Here is an 18,570-nt window from a genome sequence, read left to right on the forward strand (position 1 = left end):
ACTATTATCTAAAAAACATGTAACAGGAGATCATAAATATTTCACAGCAAGAGAGAGAGGATATACAAATAAGGTATCTAATTTATGGTTGTGACAGACAGTGTTGAAAATTGGAAGCGATCGATGTTAGCATTTACCTGAAGCCATCTTGTCTGCCATGTGCTCACCATGTGCTCTGTCCTTCTTCACTGTCATTTGCCCTTGTGCTCTGCTTATGGACTGGCTATATTTAGGCTTTGCTACTCTGCACATGCGCAGAAGAAACTGTAACTGTTCATTCACATGTTCTAGTCTATAACTGTCAGGTTATTTTTACCGGGGTCAGGAAACTGCAGGGTCCTCCTTACTGTTAACTCTGCATTTCTGTATGACCATTTATGTATGTGAACTCTCCTATGTGTGCTTGTACCGCCTTCTTTTGAGCACCTGTGTGGGTATAAAAGACCCATGGTCCTCACACTCCGTGTGCTACTTCATACACTACCGAAAGGTGTTGTGTGAATGTAGTTCCACCTCATGAGGTTTAATAAAGTACTTGTTTTGTATTCCAGTTTCCAGGCCAACTTCTATCTATTGGTCTGAGGACTTATGTGCAGAGAAGGGCGAACCCCTAGCACTGGTAGGCCTGGCTCAGGCCCACCTCTACAACAGTGTACCACCATGCTAGAAAAGATAATTTAGACAAATCTTTCCATTTCTTTGTGATCTGCTGAATGCACCTGCTAAAAGTAAATCCACAATTTGTATCTGAGATTGACCCATGTCCCAATCAGTAGATAAACTTCCCCAATAAATATCAGTAAATGAATAAGAGATTGCAGAGTGAAAAATATTGTTGATCCAAGTCCAATTTTTTTCTAAAACTTGAGTAAAAATGGGCATGTAAAAAAGTAGATGTTTTAAGTCAGCATGTTCGAGGAAACATGACCAACTAGTGTCAGGAATTTAATTTCATAGGCCACAGTAAGAGTTATAAATGAAGAAAAGAGAGAGAGTCTGCGGGGAGTTTGCTGCACTGGAGGATTTCCTAAGTTTGTCCAGATTTTATTTCAAAGGGAGATGGACCATTTTGTGTCTAGGTCAATTTCCCAGGAAAGTTCTACCTTTGTTTTATCTGTATCAGTTGAAGAATATGTCAGATGAGAATAAATACTAGATGCTTTGGGATTCATATGAAGGAGGTTATACCAACAAGAATCAATCCGGGAAGAGGAAGGGGAAGAAGATTGGAAATTAAAATATGCATCGAGTAGTGCATTTTGAAGAACCAAACATTTATTTTGAAAAGAGAAGGGGAGTTGGAAAAAAGGCATGCTTATAAGATTGTAAGAAATGGGTCCTGTTCAAAACAGTGAAGTACCCAGAGTAATCCCTTATTTCTTCATGATTTTCAATATATGGGTTTATTTTTTGTGTATATATATTTACTATGCCAAATAGTGGAAGCAAGACAGCTATTAAGATCTTTTGGGGTAGAGTAAAGAACAGAATCCAACAATTTACAGGAGTGTTTAAGAACCAGTGTAAATACATTTTCTGGTTGGTAAGTAAAAGATAAGTATTCTTGGAAAGAAAAATGTGAAATAAAGGAATTTTTAAGGTCAACTTATAATGGGTGACCCAACGAGAGGTCAGAGACCCATTTAGATAATTGTCTTTGTAAGAACACCCTATGAAATCTAGGAAAATCAGGGAAGTTTACTCCACCTTCCGATTTTGGGCGTAGCCATTTTGGCAATGACATATGACATTTTTTGTTATTACATTGAAATAAAAAAAGAATAGAATTAATCTAATGGAAGGATTTTAAGAGGTATAGGTACTGGGATGTTAGATATAGTGCAAAGTATGATAGGAACTAACATTATTTTAATGGTATCAAGGTGACCCCACCAAGACAAATGAAGTGGGTGCCATTTCATTGTGAATGTAATCAATGTATCAACAGATTTGTCAAAATGTAAAGAAATGTTAAACGATGGGATAAACAATAAGCCAAGATATTTAATATGAAGGGGACACCACATGAAATTGGAGATTGTACATTCCTCTTTAAAAGAATATCTGGTTAGAGGCAATATTTCACATTTTTCATTGTTCAATTTATAACCGGATACCATCTTATAGGAGTCAATTTCCTGTAAAAATGTTGGGAGAGTAGATTGAGGCCGAGAAAGGAACAATAGGACATCTTCGGCGTAATCCGCTAGTTTAATCTGACGAGTGTTAAATGTGAAACCATTAATAGATTGATTCTGTCGTATTCTGGATAAAAATGGTTCTGTGCCAGATTAAAAAGAAAAGGGGACAGGGGGCAGGCTTGACGCATACCTCTATGTAAAGTGAAATAGGGAGAGGTAAGACAATTGCAAAAATAGCAGTTTTAGAATCAATGTAGAGTAGAGAATATAGGGATATGATGTTTGGCCCAAATCTAAACCAAGCAAGTGTGTGGAAAATAAAAGACCAATAAACTCGATTGAATGCCTTTTCAGCATCTAAGTCAATTGCTTTAAAAGATTCTGTGTAATATGAGGTTTTTGACAAAATATAAAAGTAATAAACATGTGTTATCAGTAGTGTGACATCCTTTGACAAAGCCCGACTGCTCCTAACCAAGTAGTTGGGAAGAAATGATTCAAGTCGGAGAGCAAAAACTTTGGAAAATATCTTATAGTCAACATTGGAGGAAGGAAGTTATATGGGTGTGTCCTTGTGGGAGAAGTAATTGGGCAAAATATGAATACAATTAGACTGTTAATCTATCTGGACCTGGGGCTTTATCTTTTTGAAGAACCTTCAAAGCATTATTGAATTCCGTCTGTGTCTAATCAAAAGTCTAAATTTGTTGACACATCGGGAGATTTTTGAATAGTAGAAAGACAGTGCAGTATATCAATATCTGAAGGTGTATTTTCCGGTGTGTATAATGATCTATAACATTGTACAATTTTTTCTAATAGTTCTACAATACATCTTTATATGTTGGTTCTTGATGTGCATCAATAAATGGTTCAATTTGAAGTTTATTATGTCTAATATTGAGGCAATTAGCTAACAATTTAACTGACTTATTTTGAAAATGATAACATGTCCCACTGGTTTTCAGTAAGTATAATGAAGCATTATCTGTGGATTTCTTATTAAATTGGATTTTAACATTGCCCAGTTCTGACAAACATTCCTTCGATTTAGATGCACAAAAGGAATGTTCCAATCTCTTTATTTTAGCTAGGAGTTTGGCATTGGAAACAAAGGACTGTTTTTACTTGTTGGAAACGTATCTGATGATGTAGTCAAGAGCAGCGGCTTTGAAAGCGTCCCAAATGGTGTGGAAGGGAATATTGTCTGTTTGATTGAAATTTAAGTATTCAGGAAAGACAAGAAGAGGTAAAAGTATGGTCTAAAAACAAAGAGTTATTGAAACTTCATCCTTTGGGGAGTATAGGTTGAGATACGATATCCAGCTGAATCAAAACAGGGCCATGATGAGGTATAAGAATGCGACTTATAGCAGCTGCACATAGAGATTGGGAGACATTATGTGATATGAAAATGCGGTCTATTCTGGATTAGGTCTGATGAGGTGGGGAAAAATAAGTATATTCTCGTAAGGAAGGGTTACAAAGCTGCTATGCATCTGTTAGGTTTCATTGTTTTATAGTTTGTACGAAGCATTTATGTGCTTTTTTAGGAATAAAGGAGACCCTGGATTTGTAATCAAGAAAGGGATCGACTACCTGATTACAGTCGCCTGCAAAAATAAACTTGTCCGCAGGCTAAATTACAAGCAACTGGGATAAATGGGACCAAAAACGAGCATCGCCATTAGTAGGGGGATATATATTAAAAAAAAAAACTGGAATTTTCCCAATCAATAATTTAGTAAACAACCATCTGCCTTCATCGTCAGATTCCTTAGATCCGAGCTTAGCGTTTAGTGCTTTATAGCTCCATTTCTTTTACCATCACCAAGTGAAAAGAAAACCTCACCTACCCATTTTTCCTTTAGTTTTATTGACTCAGACTCCATAAGGTGTGATTCTTGTATTAAAGCTATGTTGATATCAAATGTAGATAAATATGATAGAACACTCTGTCTCTTAATGGGGTAATTTAAGTCTCTGACATTCCATGAAACAATTTGTAAAGCCGTAAAATGCTAATATGAAGAATTTAATGATACAAACCAGCCTTAATATATATATATATATATATAGAGAGAGAAGCAAGCTAAAATGAGAAGAGAGAAAGGATGTTGTTAGAATTAAGACATCATAGGGTATTCAACCACAGATTAAAGTTCTAAAACATGAGAAAAAGAAGATAAGCTACTGCAAAAATTCAATAACATTATATGGTCTGAAATGTTGAAGCTCCAGAATAGTCAAAGGATTCTAATTTACAAGAATTGATGAAACTCTGCAACATGACTGGATCTTTGTACGTTGCAGTCCCCAACCATATTGTGGTCCTAAAGAACGTAGGTCACGTCTCATGTTGAAAAATTCCTTGCATCTGCTGTGGCATAATCTTGAGCAAAGTAAATCTGTGTATTCAAAAAATAAAGGATGTCTCCATGAAGTAGGCACACTGGATGGCTAATGACCCAACCTGTGAGCAAGCTGAATATTAAGCAACTCTCCTTCCTGCAGATGCAGCAGCTTAGGAAGGAAGGATTTGAAAAAGGAGAGGGGCTCAGAACCCTCCGAGCCTTCAGGCAGTCCATAATTGCAGCGATTACTTCTTCTATTCCGAGTTTCCAGTTCTTTTACTTATTTTTGAAGGGAGTAGACCTGAGATTGAAGGAAGTTAACTTTAGCATCAGTAAGCCCAACTGAGGATATATTCTGTTCAAGTGCTGTAAGCCGTGCTTCCATCTGAGTCCAGTTGTCTGTAAGATTGCAATTTGGTGTTTGTATCTTTCATGAAGGGACGTGGAGTGCAAATCGCTTCCAGCACCAGGTCTAAGGAGACGTGAGAGGATGACTTTGGCGGAGAAGGTGGATCTTTCTTCAGCCATTTTGTAGTCATTTTCCCTGCAGCTGGAGGAATAGGACTTGAGGAAGAAGAACCCTTATACAGAGATATCAAAGATTCCTCCATTTTGGAAAATCCCATGAAAACCTTTGAGTTTTTAATGAAGGACTGTGCAGAGAGTGTTGCAGGAGATCCACATTTTTTCAATCTTCCCATAGGAGAGATTAAGAGATGAGGGTTCAGAATACAGCTCCTTAGCTCATAGAAGCAGCCAATATACTAGCAGAATGTAATGATAGAAAAAGCCTCACAGTATAAAATGCCAGAACATGAGAAAAGTCACCGCTATTCCTTTCATATGGCTGCACTTTCATGAAAAGTTAGTGTATCTAAAATGGCAGTCACATTCGACATCAACCTGAAATCAGTAAAGCCTTCAGTGTGGGATGAGCCACTAAGCTGTTTATGTATTCGCAAAGGTCCTCCCCATTAACCAAATAATATTGGGAGCAAATCCCCCAAGATGAGGAGAACAAGAAGAAAGGAGTGACCTCTATGTTTTCTTTCACGAGGCTCCGATGCTGCATAGTGATTTCTCTCTCATAATAGTGGCCGCAGTCACTAAACACTATATTGCAGGGTCTTAAAAGCAGCCACCAAAGTTATCTCCCGCAGCAAGACGGCATCTGCATTCAGTAGCCCCCTACCGTGGAGGAAGAAAGCAGCGATAAAATGAAGTCCGCCCGCGCTGCTCTGAAGAGTTTCACTTCGGTGCCGCCACCTTCTGCAGGGGTCAAGCCACGCCCCCAACATTTACTACTTTAAAGTCTATAAATATTTTTAAAAATCTATAATTTCAGATGATATTATAGGCAACCATATTTTTTGTGATATTTTTATACTTATCATTATAAGTATAGGGTCACAAAATTGTGGAAAATGATATTGTGTACAATGATTTTGTGTCAGAGATCACTTTGATCATGTCAGGTCTCTCTAGCCCCACTCGCCTTGAAGAGGAATCTTGGGGAGTACAGCATGTGATATATAAATGGAATGAGAGCTTTGGAGAAGTCTGGTCTACCAGCCCCACCACTTCAGTTTATGATTAGGCACTACAGCATGATGACAATTCTAGAAATGTCAGTCTCTCACACCCTCATTAGATGAAGTTTGCCTGCCTACTGGTGTAACTTTCTAATAGTAATGACGAGAGCTCTGGCCATGTGTGATTACTTACATCCAGAGTGAGGCCTATGGATTGCTACATGCAACACATGAATGCTGATGATGAGAACTTTAGACATGTAGGCATATAGACTTCATGCCTGTTGTAGTGTGCTTTTAATCTTGACCTAAGGAAATTCTAATAAAGATATTGATGCACCTTGGAGTTAGTTTTATCTCACATCAACTTTCCCTTTTTTCACTCTTCATCACACCTGCTCATCTACAGGTTTTAGGATACCTCTTTCGAACACTAAGAACATCCTTTAGCTCATCCCTTTCAGAGTGGGTGTTGTAGCCTGCCTTGTGACTAGGTTCACAATGTGAGGAGGTTACCCTATGATGAAGGATGGCACCTTCGGGTGGGTGAGGGAAATCATCCTTTAAAAGGGACAAACCCGCACTCCTTGACATCATTTAGACCCAATGTCCTTTTTGTGATTTTTGTTTACATTAAAGGGGTCTATAAATCTCCTCAGACGGCCTATTTGTGCTTTGGGCTGGGGACTTCCACATGTTCCATAGGAAATGTTATAATGAGAGCTATGAACATGTGTATGCAATTGGGGTACCCCTTCCTTGACAGATGGATTAGAGGCATACAATATGGCAGAAATAGTAAGAATGAGTGCGTTAGATGTTTACTATAATTTGCTGAAAAGAAAGGTATTGCATCATATGAAATCTTTTCATTTTACTCATCTGTAAATGTTTCTCTATGCAGGTGACGTTAAAGGAGACACCCTGATTGCAATGTGTTTTGGCCCCTTTATCTATTATGCTCTACCAGCATCTGAACATTTCTCTGAGATCATATTTTCTTGCCCGAATGACAAGTCCATCCAAGAGTTAGAGAAATGGCTGAAAAATGAGCCTGATGCTTTGGACTGGAGCCACGTTGCAAAGTTCATTTGTGAACTTGAGGGCAAGAGGTAAGGGTTGCACTGTCCTACATTTATATGCTTTTTAGACTCACAAAAAAGTCTATGTTTTACATCCTTTTGAAGGAGTCAAAGAGCTATCAAAAAGAGCACACATGCCCGTGATAGAGTGTAAGCAAAGAATGTTGTGAATGTTGATAAACATTAAGGACTTTCTGCACAAGACAAAAAAGGTTCAGAATGTAATGCCTATTTACAAGTTAAATTAATAAATGAAGGGCCTCGAGATCGGTCTATCTCCTCCAGCTGTGAAACACCAGATTCTATATTACACACAAGTGTTGTAACCATCTGCCTCCAAAGCTAGAACATTCTTACCCATTCCTACCCCTTCTAGCATCTTCACTCATGAAAACTTAACAAGGACAATGTTTGTGTGAAAATGCTCCTCCACTAAAACTATGTCTTACCCTTGTTCCATCAAATATACCAGGATGCTCTTCATTAGGAATGGATGTCAGAGGTTCATAACTACAATTGTGATCTGGATTAATTCTTTAGACATTACACTCACATGTTTGCCTAGATAAACCCCTGCACTCATACAGGTGGAAAGGGCATGGCTGAAGGCATGTACATCCTAAAAAACGTCATCTGTCACCTCATCCCTCCTTGTGTGTGGCTTTCCATTCCTTTAAACACCAGTACTCTGTTTAGCGTCCATAGGGTGTCAACATCAACTCTAATAGTCCAGTCCACATACTCAGAATCTGTAGGGGGACTTTCCCTCTCTAACCCTCTGCCTTATGTATTCAGAGATTCCATTTCCCAAAACTTCAAATATCATTGAATATCCTAATTTTCTTTCAACCATTGGGGAACAAGATCCAAAGCAACAAGTTGGGAGAGGCCCTGTTAGAAAGCAATGTAACCTGTAAAGTTTCACTCCAGTTACCTCCATTAAACACCACGTGATAGGCATCCTTGATCACTCTAAAGTGCTCTGACTGCCCATTACCACACCTATCTAGATGTGCAGAAAATGTAGCATTTATAAATGGGGCCCCATTTTCTGACCCTCAACACTCTGTTGATGATTCCAAACTGAAGATATCCTGCAAAAAAGAAATCACTGAATCAAATGTTAACCTTTTAACAGTGTTTAACTCTCTCCACTTAGAGTAATAGTCTATCAGTGCTACAGCAAATGCATTTCCCTTTATAGCAACATGAATGTGTCCTTTGTCTATCCTTAGCTTCCTGCATTGTTCTCCTAGAAGCTCCCAAGGCAAGGGATTGGTCACAAAAGCCAAGACAGGCTTGTCATTTTTATTTGAAAATCAGCACTGCCTCACGTGTTCAATAACCATTTCATATTATCCCCATCACCAACAATTTTTATAAACTTTCCTTTTAGCACACAATATACCTCAGCTTCCAATGTGATCTTTTCTAACAATACTCCTCACTCCAAGAAATGAAACTATTTTTTCTCCCAACAGATGAATATTATTCTCACATATCAAATCCCTTTGGAATCTACCTTATAGCTTCAGTTTTTTCAGCCAACCAGAGGTTGTGTCAATAACAAAACCTTTAGTTAAATCTACAATACAAATATTAAAGCTGCCACACATGCATTTTTATCCTGTTCTTTGTAAACAGACAAAAGCAAACACGTAGTCAGTGTGCTGATTATTGTTCCCTGGAGCATACTCAATTTCATATTAGAATGGTGTTTAAGAACTCCTCTTGTTAATCCAGCAGTCAGGACACTTCCACCACCCTTCAAAGCATGTTCACCAGGGCTTGTGGTCAGCAAGAGACTGGGTCTAGTCCCACGGGACACATTTGGAAATGCTCAGGTGCCCAGATACATGCAAGATACTTTGTTTCAATGACTATTTCATTTTTTTGGACTCACACAAGCTGTTCCATAAGCACATGACTCTATCCCATGTACTACGACCAACACTTTGCAGCAGAACAGCGATTAGCCATTTTTACCAGCATTAATCACCACTATACATAAAATAACCATCACCAAATTTTTCATAAAGAGTGCATGCACAATCGGTACCTTAAGCAGGCAGAATGCTTCTTTTAACAGCTACCTAAATGAATGTGAGATTTTCAATCTGATATCTACCTTACGTCCTCTGCTATAGTCAGTAATACATGACTTTCAGTTCCTTGGATACTTGGTGAAGAGATTCTGGAATTTCCCTTACATAACAGAGTTTGACTTTCATATCTTTGGAAATAGTATGATTTGAATATTCAAATTGAATATTCAAATTGATCACATCTAAACTTATATTTGTCCAGTTGAAGTTTATCATTAATAATTACACCGTTACTGCACTATGGAACATTCTTGTATCCCTATTTTGGATGTGGACACTGCACATATGAACATAGCTGCTGCTGTGTATTTTATCACTAACTGATCTTGCACTAAGGCATTTGAAGTCAAAAGAAGGGTTAGAAAGGGTGTATCTGCGCCTAGTTTGTGTTCACATTATACATGAACCACCAAGAAGGCTCATTGCTGGACATGGTCCTTTCCGTTGGGTCAGCTTTTTGCCTTTACCATCCTGTTTTATGAACCCGTTTTTTTTTAATTTTTTTTTTAGGAGTCTGAGCACTTTACCAATGCTAACCAGTACTAGCTTGCCTGTGCTATCTCCTTTATACATGATGAAAGTGGCCTACACCCAATTGGCATATTTAATTTACTTGTAAATCCCTATTAAAGTGGTGCTAAATGTACCCAGGGCCTGAATGATGAATGCTACTAATGAGGGTGCACTGATTGCGTGATCCACCTAAGTAACCTTTTAAATATGTCCCAGGCCTGCTACTCCAGCCTGTGTGTCAAGGTTAAACTGCCATTTTGACCTGGGAAAAAAAATCTTTTAAACCTAAACCTTACTTTTGGATACATATAAGACACCCCTAGAGTAGGCCCTAAATAACCCATAGGGCAGGGTGCAGAGTATCTAAAAAGCTGGCTGTGTATTTTTAATGTTTACTTTTCCTGGTAGTCACTGCTGCAAGGCCTGCCTACCTCCTCCATATTATAACAATGGTTGATTTATGATGTTTATCATTTGGTTGTAAACATTAAATAGTTCATGTTTAGTGTCTGAGAAATAGTGATTTAAAATCCTCTTTAATGTTAACATTGGATTTTAAGTTTAATTTGAAAATGCCACTTTTCACGCCCTTACTATTTGGTGCCTGCAGCCTGTTCCTGTTGCAAAGATTCTGTGCAAACACAGAACTATACGAAGGATTATAGGATCTAAGTATGTACAGACTGAGTCATCCTGCCACCTTAGTGCCCATGAGCACAGGACTGACTAGCTATAGTGTCTCACTTGCCCTCCTTCTCACTCACAGAGGAACAAGTGGTTAGACACCCAAGAACACAACACTCTCAACTCTCTCAGGAATCACGGTTACAAGACACACCCTTTCACTCACTCTCTTGTACTTGTTTACAATAGGTTCTGACTGAGACAAGTACAAGTTTAAAACATTTATTTTAACTAATGTGCTCTAATGTGTGGTGTACATGCCACAATAAGCAGACAAAAACATAAAACAAATATGGTCAGCATGGGAAGTAGTCTGTAGATCATAAAAGGAGCTGTCATAGCGATAGTTAGAATAGCCTAACATCCGTCCCCTTACACAGGTGCAGGAGGATTTTATATTAGAAGATCACTGGGTGTTATCTGCATATGGTAGTTCTACATCATAGGTGCTGTCATGCTCTTCTCCCTGGAGAGGTCCCTCCCCAAGTGTGGGCTACCTATCCGTGTCTTCCAATAAGACCAAAGTATGTATTCCCAAACAACACCTGCATCTGTATATTTTGTCCAGCTGCTAGGGCCTAACCGGAACAGAATAACAAAGGGCATTGTTATTCAACCTTGTTCACAATGTTCAGACTAAATCCCAGGAACCCACAAAGTGTAAACCCAGCAGTGGATTCTCATGTGAAAGAATGAAAAGAAGCATTTGAAAACTAAAATTATGTAGTAACATGTGCAAAGCAGTGTACAGTCTGCAGCATGCTCCTGCTAATTTAGGAAAGACGACAAATTCCCCATGGGCCACGTGACACCGTCCCCTTGGTCAGGACATCAGCCCTAGACTAATATGGAAGGCACTGATAGGCAGAACCTAAGCATCTCCAACAGGAGACACATAGGATCTAAGAAGCCAAAGGAGGAGCAGGATTGAAAGTCAAATTGAAGTAGCATATTTAAAGAGACAAGAGAGGTGCATAAAAAGTGAAGACGCGTGCAGAAAGAGACAACAGGGGTGCAGAAAAAAGCAATAGAGTTGCAGAAAGAAGTAAGAGAAGTACAGAATTCATCAACACGATTGGAGAAATAGGCAAGAGAAGGTGCAGAAGGAGGTAAGAGAGGTGCAGAAAGAACGAACAGGGGTGCCGACAGAGGTAATAGAGGTGCCGAAAGAAGGAAGAGGGATGCAGAAAGAGGAAAGAGGGGTACATACATTTGCAAGAGAGGTGCAGAAGGAGGCAAGAGGGGTGCAGAAAGAAGGAAGAGAGGTGTAGAAAGAGGCACGAGAGTTGCAGAAAGAGGGAAGAAGGGTGCAGAAAGAGGCAAGAGGGGTACAGAAGGAAGCTAGAGAAGTGCATAAAAAAGCAAGAGAAGTGCACAATTAAGCAACAAAGATGCAGAAAGATGTAAGAGAGGTGCAGACAGAGGGATGAGAATTACAGAAAGAAGCAACAGAGGTGCAGAAAGAGGCAAGAGAGGTGCATGAAGAAGCAAGAGAACTGCAGAAATAGGAAGAAAGGTGACGAAAGACGGATCAGGGGTGCAGAAAGAGGCAAGAGAGGGCAGAATGAGGACAGAATGGTGCAGAAAGAGGCAAGAGGGTTGAACAATGAAGCAAGCGAGGTACAGATAGAGGCAACAGAGTGGAAGAAAGAGGCAAGAGTGTTGCAGAAACATAAAAAGAGGTGCAGAAAGATTGAACAGGGGTACAGACAGATGCAAGAGAGGTGTAGAAAGAGGGAAGAGTGGTACAGAAAGAGGCAAGAGGGGTGCAGAAATTTGCAGGAGTGGTGCAGAAAGAAGGCACAGAGGTGCACAAAGAGGCAAGAGGGATGCAGAAAGAGGCAAGAGAAGTGCAGAAAGAAGAAACAAAGGTGCAGAAAGAGGCAAGAGAAACGATATTACCACAACATATGTAAGCAAAGAAAGAAAAGAAAAATGCTGTTATAAACACAACAAACAGAAGCATAAACACCGATTTTTATAAAATATTTGATATGTTTGTAAATCAAATTGTCAATGAAATATTGTGTGAATAACACTGGCATTATATAGTGTACTACTATCAATCAGTGTGTTTTAAATGTTCACAGTGCGACGCAATGGAGGTTGTTAGCGGTTTTACCTGAGTGTTACTTGCACCTCCTCTAAAATTGGCGATTTTATTGTAGGGTTGGGGCACCCAAGGCTGAGTGCTGCTCCCCGCATTTGATCATACTGGGCACCCCATTTGGACAACCTCTTGCCCTCCTTGACAAGCCATTGCCAGCAATAGACAAACACTGAAACATGTCAGGAGTCATAAATGTGACCCTCTTCTTTATGCCCAGACTGAGATTTAATCCTAGTTCAGCCGTACCTATGAGAGTCCAATAGATTCAGCTGCAGGCGTCTGGGAGCTGAGCAAATCGAATTTGCGGTGTATATAGTTTAGATGTCATAATCAATCAAACCCCCAAGCTTGTTAATGGTTATATGTAGTATGAAATGTTCCCAAAGTAATCTAATTTGTTCAGTACATCATATATTTTGTCCGTTGGTGGGTGTGCACGTATATGCTTATGTGCATGCATGTTTGTGTGTATACATGAGCTTGTGAATGCATGTGTATATGTGTATGAGTTCACTTGTGTTGCAGAAACATAAAAAGAGGTGCAGAAAGATTGAACAGGGGTGCAGACAGAGGCAAGAGAGGTGCAGAAAGAGCTAAAAGGGGTGCAGAAATTTGTAAGAGTGGTGCAGAAAGAAGGAACAGAGGTGCACATAGAGGCAAGAGTGACTGGCCTCTGAGCAGGTACAGACCGGTGGTGAGGTATCTGCCCTCTGAGCAGTGTACAGTCTGGTTGTGTGTGCTGTGACTGCTTAGCAATGGTGTGTGCTTCTTATTCCAGTGCGGAGTAATTTTTAGTAGTGCAGTTCAGTGAAATAATGCTCCTTCTTTTCTGCAGGAAAGGTGTTTGTGTTTGGCATGCTGGTTATGGCAAAGCTGTTTCTTTCTAAAAACAAGCTTATTTGCTGCGGGAATATCTTCAAAGGGCTGGCATTTGGTTTGTGTTTCTTAGGATATGTTAGACAGGACGTTGTTTTATTGCACGCCAATGCAGGGCATGTCATATGTTTGAAGTTGGTTGGGGATGAGTGTGATAGCTGCAGCTGTTCAGTGGTTTCATGAAGATGTTCATCGGATATGTTTGTGTTTGGCTCCTCGTGCCTGTATCTTTTCCCTGCCTGTGTTCACCCATCTCTGCGCAGTACACCTCAGACCTGAGAGGAGGTGGTAGCTGCAGGGATAAGCCGAGAGTAGACAGGTCTTGAGTTTGTTTTCATAATTGGACATTGCCCCTGGGACCTGGCCCACCCCGGGCCTTATAGAAATCGAAGTACGGCAGCCTGCACTTCATTTTTGTAAAAATATTTCAGCCAGATTTGCGCACACAGTGTCAATTTGACCCAAAATATTTTTCTTTAAATGCTTTTTCTTGCCAGACCCCCTGACCAGTCCTAGGTGGTGAGGGTGTTTCTCCCCTGCCCCCTCTTCTTTTTTTAATCTTTTCTTACCTTTTTCTTGTGAATCGGTTCAAGCGGGTCACAAGAGGGCTGCCATCACTTCCTGGTTTGGCATGTTCACAGCTAATCAAAATGAAGCTCGAGCTCGGGAGGGTTCACAGATCCTTCTCGGCCCTCAGATATCGATCTCAGGAAGTACTGAATAGATTTAAACCATTTAAAAAAGGATGCTTTCTGAAGCAAGAGCTACTTTTTCCCCAAATTTGATGTAATTCCATTCAGCAGAATGGGCTGTAGCCTGTTCCAAAATTCCTATGGAAATTAACATGGAGATACCATTTTTTTTAATTGAAACAAGGTCCTAACTATAACTACCAACTGGCGACTGAAATTAGGTAATATATATATATACATGAGGTTTTTTAAATGCTAATTTCTAACTATAACATCCCTGAAAAATATGTTTTTTTCAGTGAATTTCAAATGTTTTTTAAATGCTTATTTCTAACTATAACGTCCCTGAAACCTATGTTTTTTTCAGTGAATTTTTTAGTTATTTAAATGCTAATTCCTAACTATAACATCTCTGGAACCTATATTTTTTTCAGTGAATTCTTAAGGTTTTTTAAATGCTAATATCTAACTATGCCTACAGAGGTAGGACATGTGAAGAAAGAGGAAGAAAGGTGTAGAAATAAGCAAGAGATATGCAGAAAGAACCAACAGAGGTGCAGAAAGAGACCTTGTTGCTAATTCATCATGTGCCCCCACATTTTTGCTGATTGGTACTGATGGTAACTGACTCTGACTAACCAGGCCCGGGGTAAGTGCTGTCCTGAATGACACTTAGAATGCAGTGAAAACACCTGCATACACTAGGCTACACTATGAGTTGTTGTACCCCTGTGATTGACATGACCTCCCCTGTACAGCCCTACTACATAATAGGGCAGGGGATTATAACTACCACTAAGTCAGAGGTGCGGAAAGAGTCTAGAGACGTGCAGGAAGAAGCAACAGAGGTGCAGAAAGAAGGAAGAAAAGTGCACAAAGAAGCAACAGAGTTTTAGAAAGAGGCACAAAGGGTACAGAAAGAAACCAGAGAAGTGCAGAAAGAAGCAACACAGTTATAGAAAGAGGCAAGAAAGGTACAGAAATAGGCATGAAAGGTACAGAAAGAGGGATCAGGGGTACATAAAGAGGGAACATGGGTGCAGAACGAGGCAAGAGAGTTGCAGAAAGAGGGGAGAGGGGTGCAGAAAGAGGCAACAGAGGTGCAGAAAGACACAAGAGAGATGCAGAAACAAGCAAGAGAAGTGCAGAAAGAGGCAAGATAATTGCTGAAAGAAGCAACAGAGGTGTAGAAAGAAGCAAGAGAAGTGCAGAAAGAGGCAAGTGAGGTGCAGAAAGAAGCAAGAGCAGTGAAGAAAGAAGCAACAGATGTGCAAAAAGAGGCATAATGGTTACAGATCGAATTAGAAGGGGTGCACAAAGAGGTAGGAGAGGTACAGAAAGAAGCAGGAGGGGTGCAGAAAGAAGGAAGATAAGTGTAGAAAAAACCAACAGTGGTACAAAAAGGGGGGAAGAGGGGTACAGAAAAAGGTAGGAGAGGTCCACAAAGAGGCCAGAGAGGTACAGAAAGAGGCAGGAGGGGTACAGAAATAATGAAGAGAAGTGCAGAATGAAGCAACAGAGGTTCTGAAAGAGGTGTGAAGGGTACAGAAAGAGCAAGATAAGTGTAGGAAAAAGCATAAGAGGTACAGAAAGAGGCAAGAGAGGTACAGCAAGAGACAGGAAAGGTGCAGAAAGAGGGAACAGGGTGCACTAAGAGACAAGGGAGATGCAGACAGAAAAAAGAGGGGTGAAGAAAGATGCAAGAGGGGTGCAGAGAGAAGCAAGTGAGGTACAGAAAGAGGCAACAGAGGTGCAGAAAGACACAAGAGAAGTACAGAAACAAGCAAGAGAATTGCTGAAAGAAGCAACAGAGGTGTGGAAAGAAGCAAGAGAAGTGCAGAAAGAGGCAAGTGAGTTGGAGAAAGAGGCAAGAGAGGTACAGAAAGAGACAAAGGAAGTGCAGAAATAGGGCAGAAAACTGCACAAAGAGGCAAGAGAGGAGCAGAAGAGAGGTGTAGAAAGAAGCAAGAAAAGTGCAGAAAGAGACAAGTGAGTTGCGGGAAGAGGCAAGAGAGGTGCAGAAAGAGGCAAGAGAGGTGTAAAAAGAGGTAAGAGATCTGTAGAAAAAAGAAACAGAGGTGATGAAAGAAGCAAGTGAGGTGCATAAAGGGGCAAGAGAAGTGCAAAAAGAGGCAAGTGAAGTGCTGAAAGAAGCCAGATGCACGAAGAGGAAGAAAGGTGCAGAAAGAAGCAAGAGAAATGCAGAAAGACAGGCACAGAAAGAGGAGAGGTTTGTGCACCATTAGTACCAGTTTAACACCCACATTTTGCTATTAGTAACACATGACCATTCCAGCTTTGTAAACGGCCATCCACCACGCTGTAACAAGTGAAGCTGCATTTAAGCCGTTTTAGCTAGAAACAAGGCTTTTTTTGTTCAAATCTGCAGATTAGGGAATAGATAATGGAATATTTGGCAAATGCGGAACATTTTTAATTATGAGAAAATTGGTGCAGCCGAACAGTCGCATAATTCCTTTGGCCCTGCTCTTACCTCTGACTAGGTCCAGAAGTGCTCCTCAGGGATTCCTTCTTTTGTTTGTCTAACAGAGTTTGTAGTTGTGCTTCTATGTAAATGTGGCAGACTAAACCTGAGGTTACCACTCCACAACACAGACACATAAACCTACTCTACATAATTCCTATCCACATAATTTCACTGCACAACATACCACATAATTCCACTACATACAACTTAAATCCACTCTACACCCAAAAACATTAGTAAAAAACGTTTACATTTGCAACGCAAATAACTCTAACTTTTGCAAATGTGAGACCTATTAAATTACAAATGCTTCTTTAACTGGTATTTACGTTTGCAGAGTGGTAGAGGAAGGGAGCTGGGCCTCCAACCAGCTCTCAGGAATTCTGCTGCTTAGGACTTACAGGAGGTAACAGGAGGGCTTATTTGCCCCTGCAGATCCCTGCATTTAAATAAAGTGTGCCCCAGGGAGGTGGTGGTCCCCGGGGTAGTGTGGGGAGGGGCAAAATTTAAAGTATTGAAGCCCTAGGGAGGTGGCAGTCCCCAGGCTTGGGGGGACCGTAAGGCCCCCTGCCCTGAATTTCAGGGTGCTCTGGGGAGGTGGTGGTCACCCCGGGCAGTATGGGGAGGCAGGAGCCCCCCATACTTAGTTTTCTTTTAATTGAAGCCCCAGGGAGGTGGCGGTCCCCGAGGCTTAAGGGGCCGGCAAGGTCCCAACATAATTACCAATGCCCCTTGAAGGTGGCGGTCTCCAAGGCTGCGGGGGGACGCATGCCCCTGTGCATAATAAACTAAGCCCCTGGGAGATGGCAGTCCCCAAGGCTGCAGGGACCCCTGTGGGCCCCCACACCACAATGAATTTGAATTTGAATTTTGAGTTGTTTATAAAGCGCACGTTCACTAGCAGTTTCTTGGCGCTATAGGATTTCAATCTGAGGGAAGGAAGGAGGTTTATGAACTGAACGCTTGCTGAAAGATCCAAGTCTTAAGGTTTTTTCGGAATTCGGTGTAAGAAGACAGAGATCTAAGAGAAGAGGGAAGAGAGTTCCAAAAGGTAGGGGCCAGCACCGAGAATTTCTGGCCGCCAGAGCGGCTTTTCTTGAACCGAGGGATGACTAACAGAGATTTAGCGGAAGAGCGCAAATCTCTGGCGGGAATGTAGTTGGTTACGGCCGCATTAATGAAAGTGGGGGCAGTGCCAGCCCGAGCTTGAAAAGTGAGGCAGCCAAGTTTAAAAAGGGCTCTTTGCTTTATTGGGAGCCAGTGAAGGGCAATGAGAAGGGGGGAAGAGTGGTGGAATTTTGAGAGGCCATGTACCAGGCGAGCTGCCTGGTTCTGCACCAACTGGAGGCGTTGAAGTGCATAGGCCGGGGCCCCATTGTAAATGATGTTGCCATAATCAATTTTGGATAGAATCATGGCCATAACAATCATTTTCAGTGCAGAGGGAGAAAAAAACCGGGATACTTTCCTAATAATACGTAAAGTAAAAAAGGAAGAGGAAACAACAGAACTAATATGGGTGTGAAGTGTCAACTGGTTATTAAGCATAATCCCAAGGGTTTTAACAGAGTGAGAGGGGGTGGGAGGGGGGCCAAAGGAGACAGGCCAAAAAGATGGTGTCCCAGGGTTACCGCTGCCACCAGTCAGAATCAGTTCTGTCTTATCCGGGTTGAGTTTGAGGTGGTTTGCATTCATCCAACCTCGGATAAACAGAAGGACCGACTGGAAGTTGGAGGCAGCGGGTGAAGAAGAGGAAAAATTAAAAATAAGCTGGAGGTCATCAGCGTAATTATAAACTGTGACCTCCATTTGTTGGAGTGCAAAAATAAGAGGGAAGATATAAAGATTAAACAAAAGAGGGGAAAGGGAAGAGCCCTGGGGGAACCCACAGTTCACCTTACTTGGTGGAGCTGAGAATTCGGCCAAGTGAACCGCCTGAGTGCGTCCCTTCAAGAAAGAGCCTATCCAGGCAAGGGCCTGGCCCCCTATGCCC

General features: G+C 40.9%; 1 protein-coding gene across 1 annotated transcript in view; it reads left to right on the forward strand.

The window, feature by feature from the left end:
• Positions 1-18,570, forward strand: part of LOC144752253 (indolethylamine N-methyltransferase-like) — a 248,692-nt gene that overhangs the window by 45,087 nt on the left and 185,035 nt on the right. The window contains exon 3 of the mRNA XM_078640259.1: positions 6,932-7,139. Within this exon, the coding sequence (XP_078496385.1) occupies positions 6,932-7,139 (208 nt within the window). The remainder of the gene's footprint in view (positions 1-6,931; positions 7,140-18,570) is intronic.

Source organism: Lissotriton helveticus, chromosome 4_2 (genome assembly GCF_964261635.1).
Source record: "Lissotriton helveticus chromosome 4_2, aLisHel1.1, whole genome shotgun sequence".
In the NCBI taxonomy this organism is placed as follows: Eukaryota; Metazoa; Chordata; class Amphibia; order Caudata; family Salamandridae; genus Lissotriton; species Lissotriton helveticus.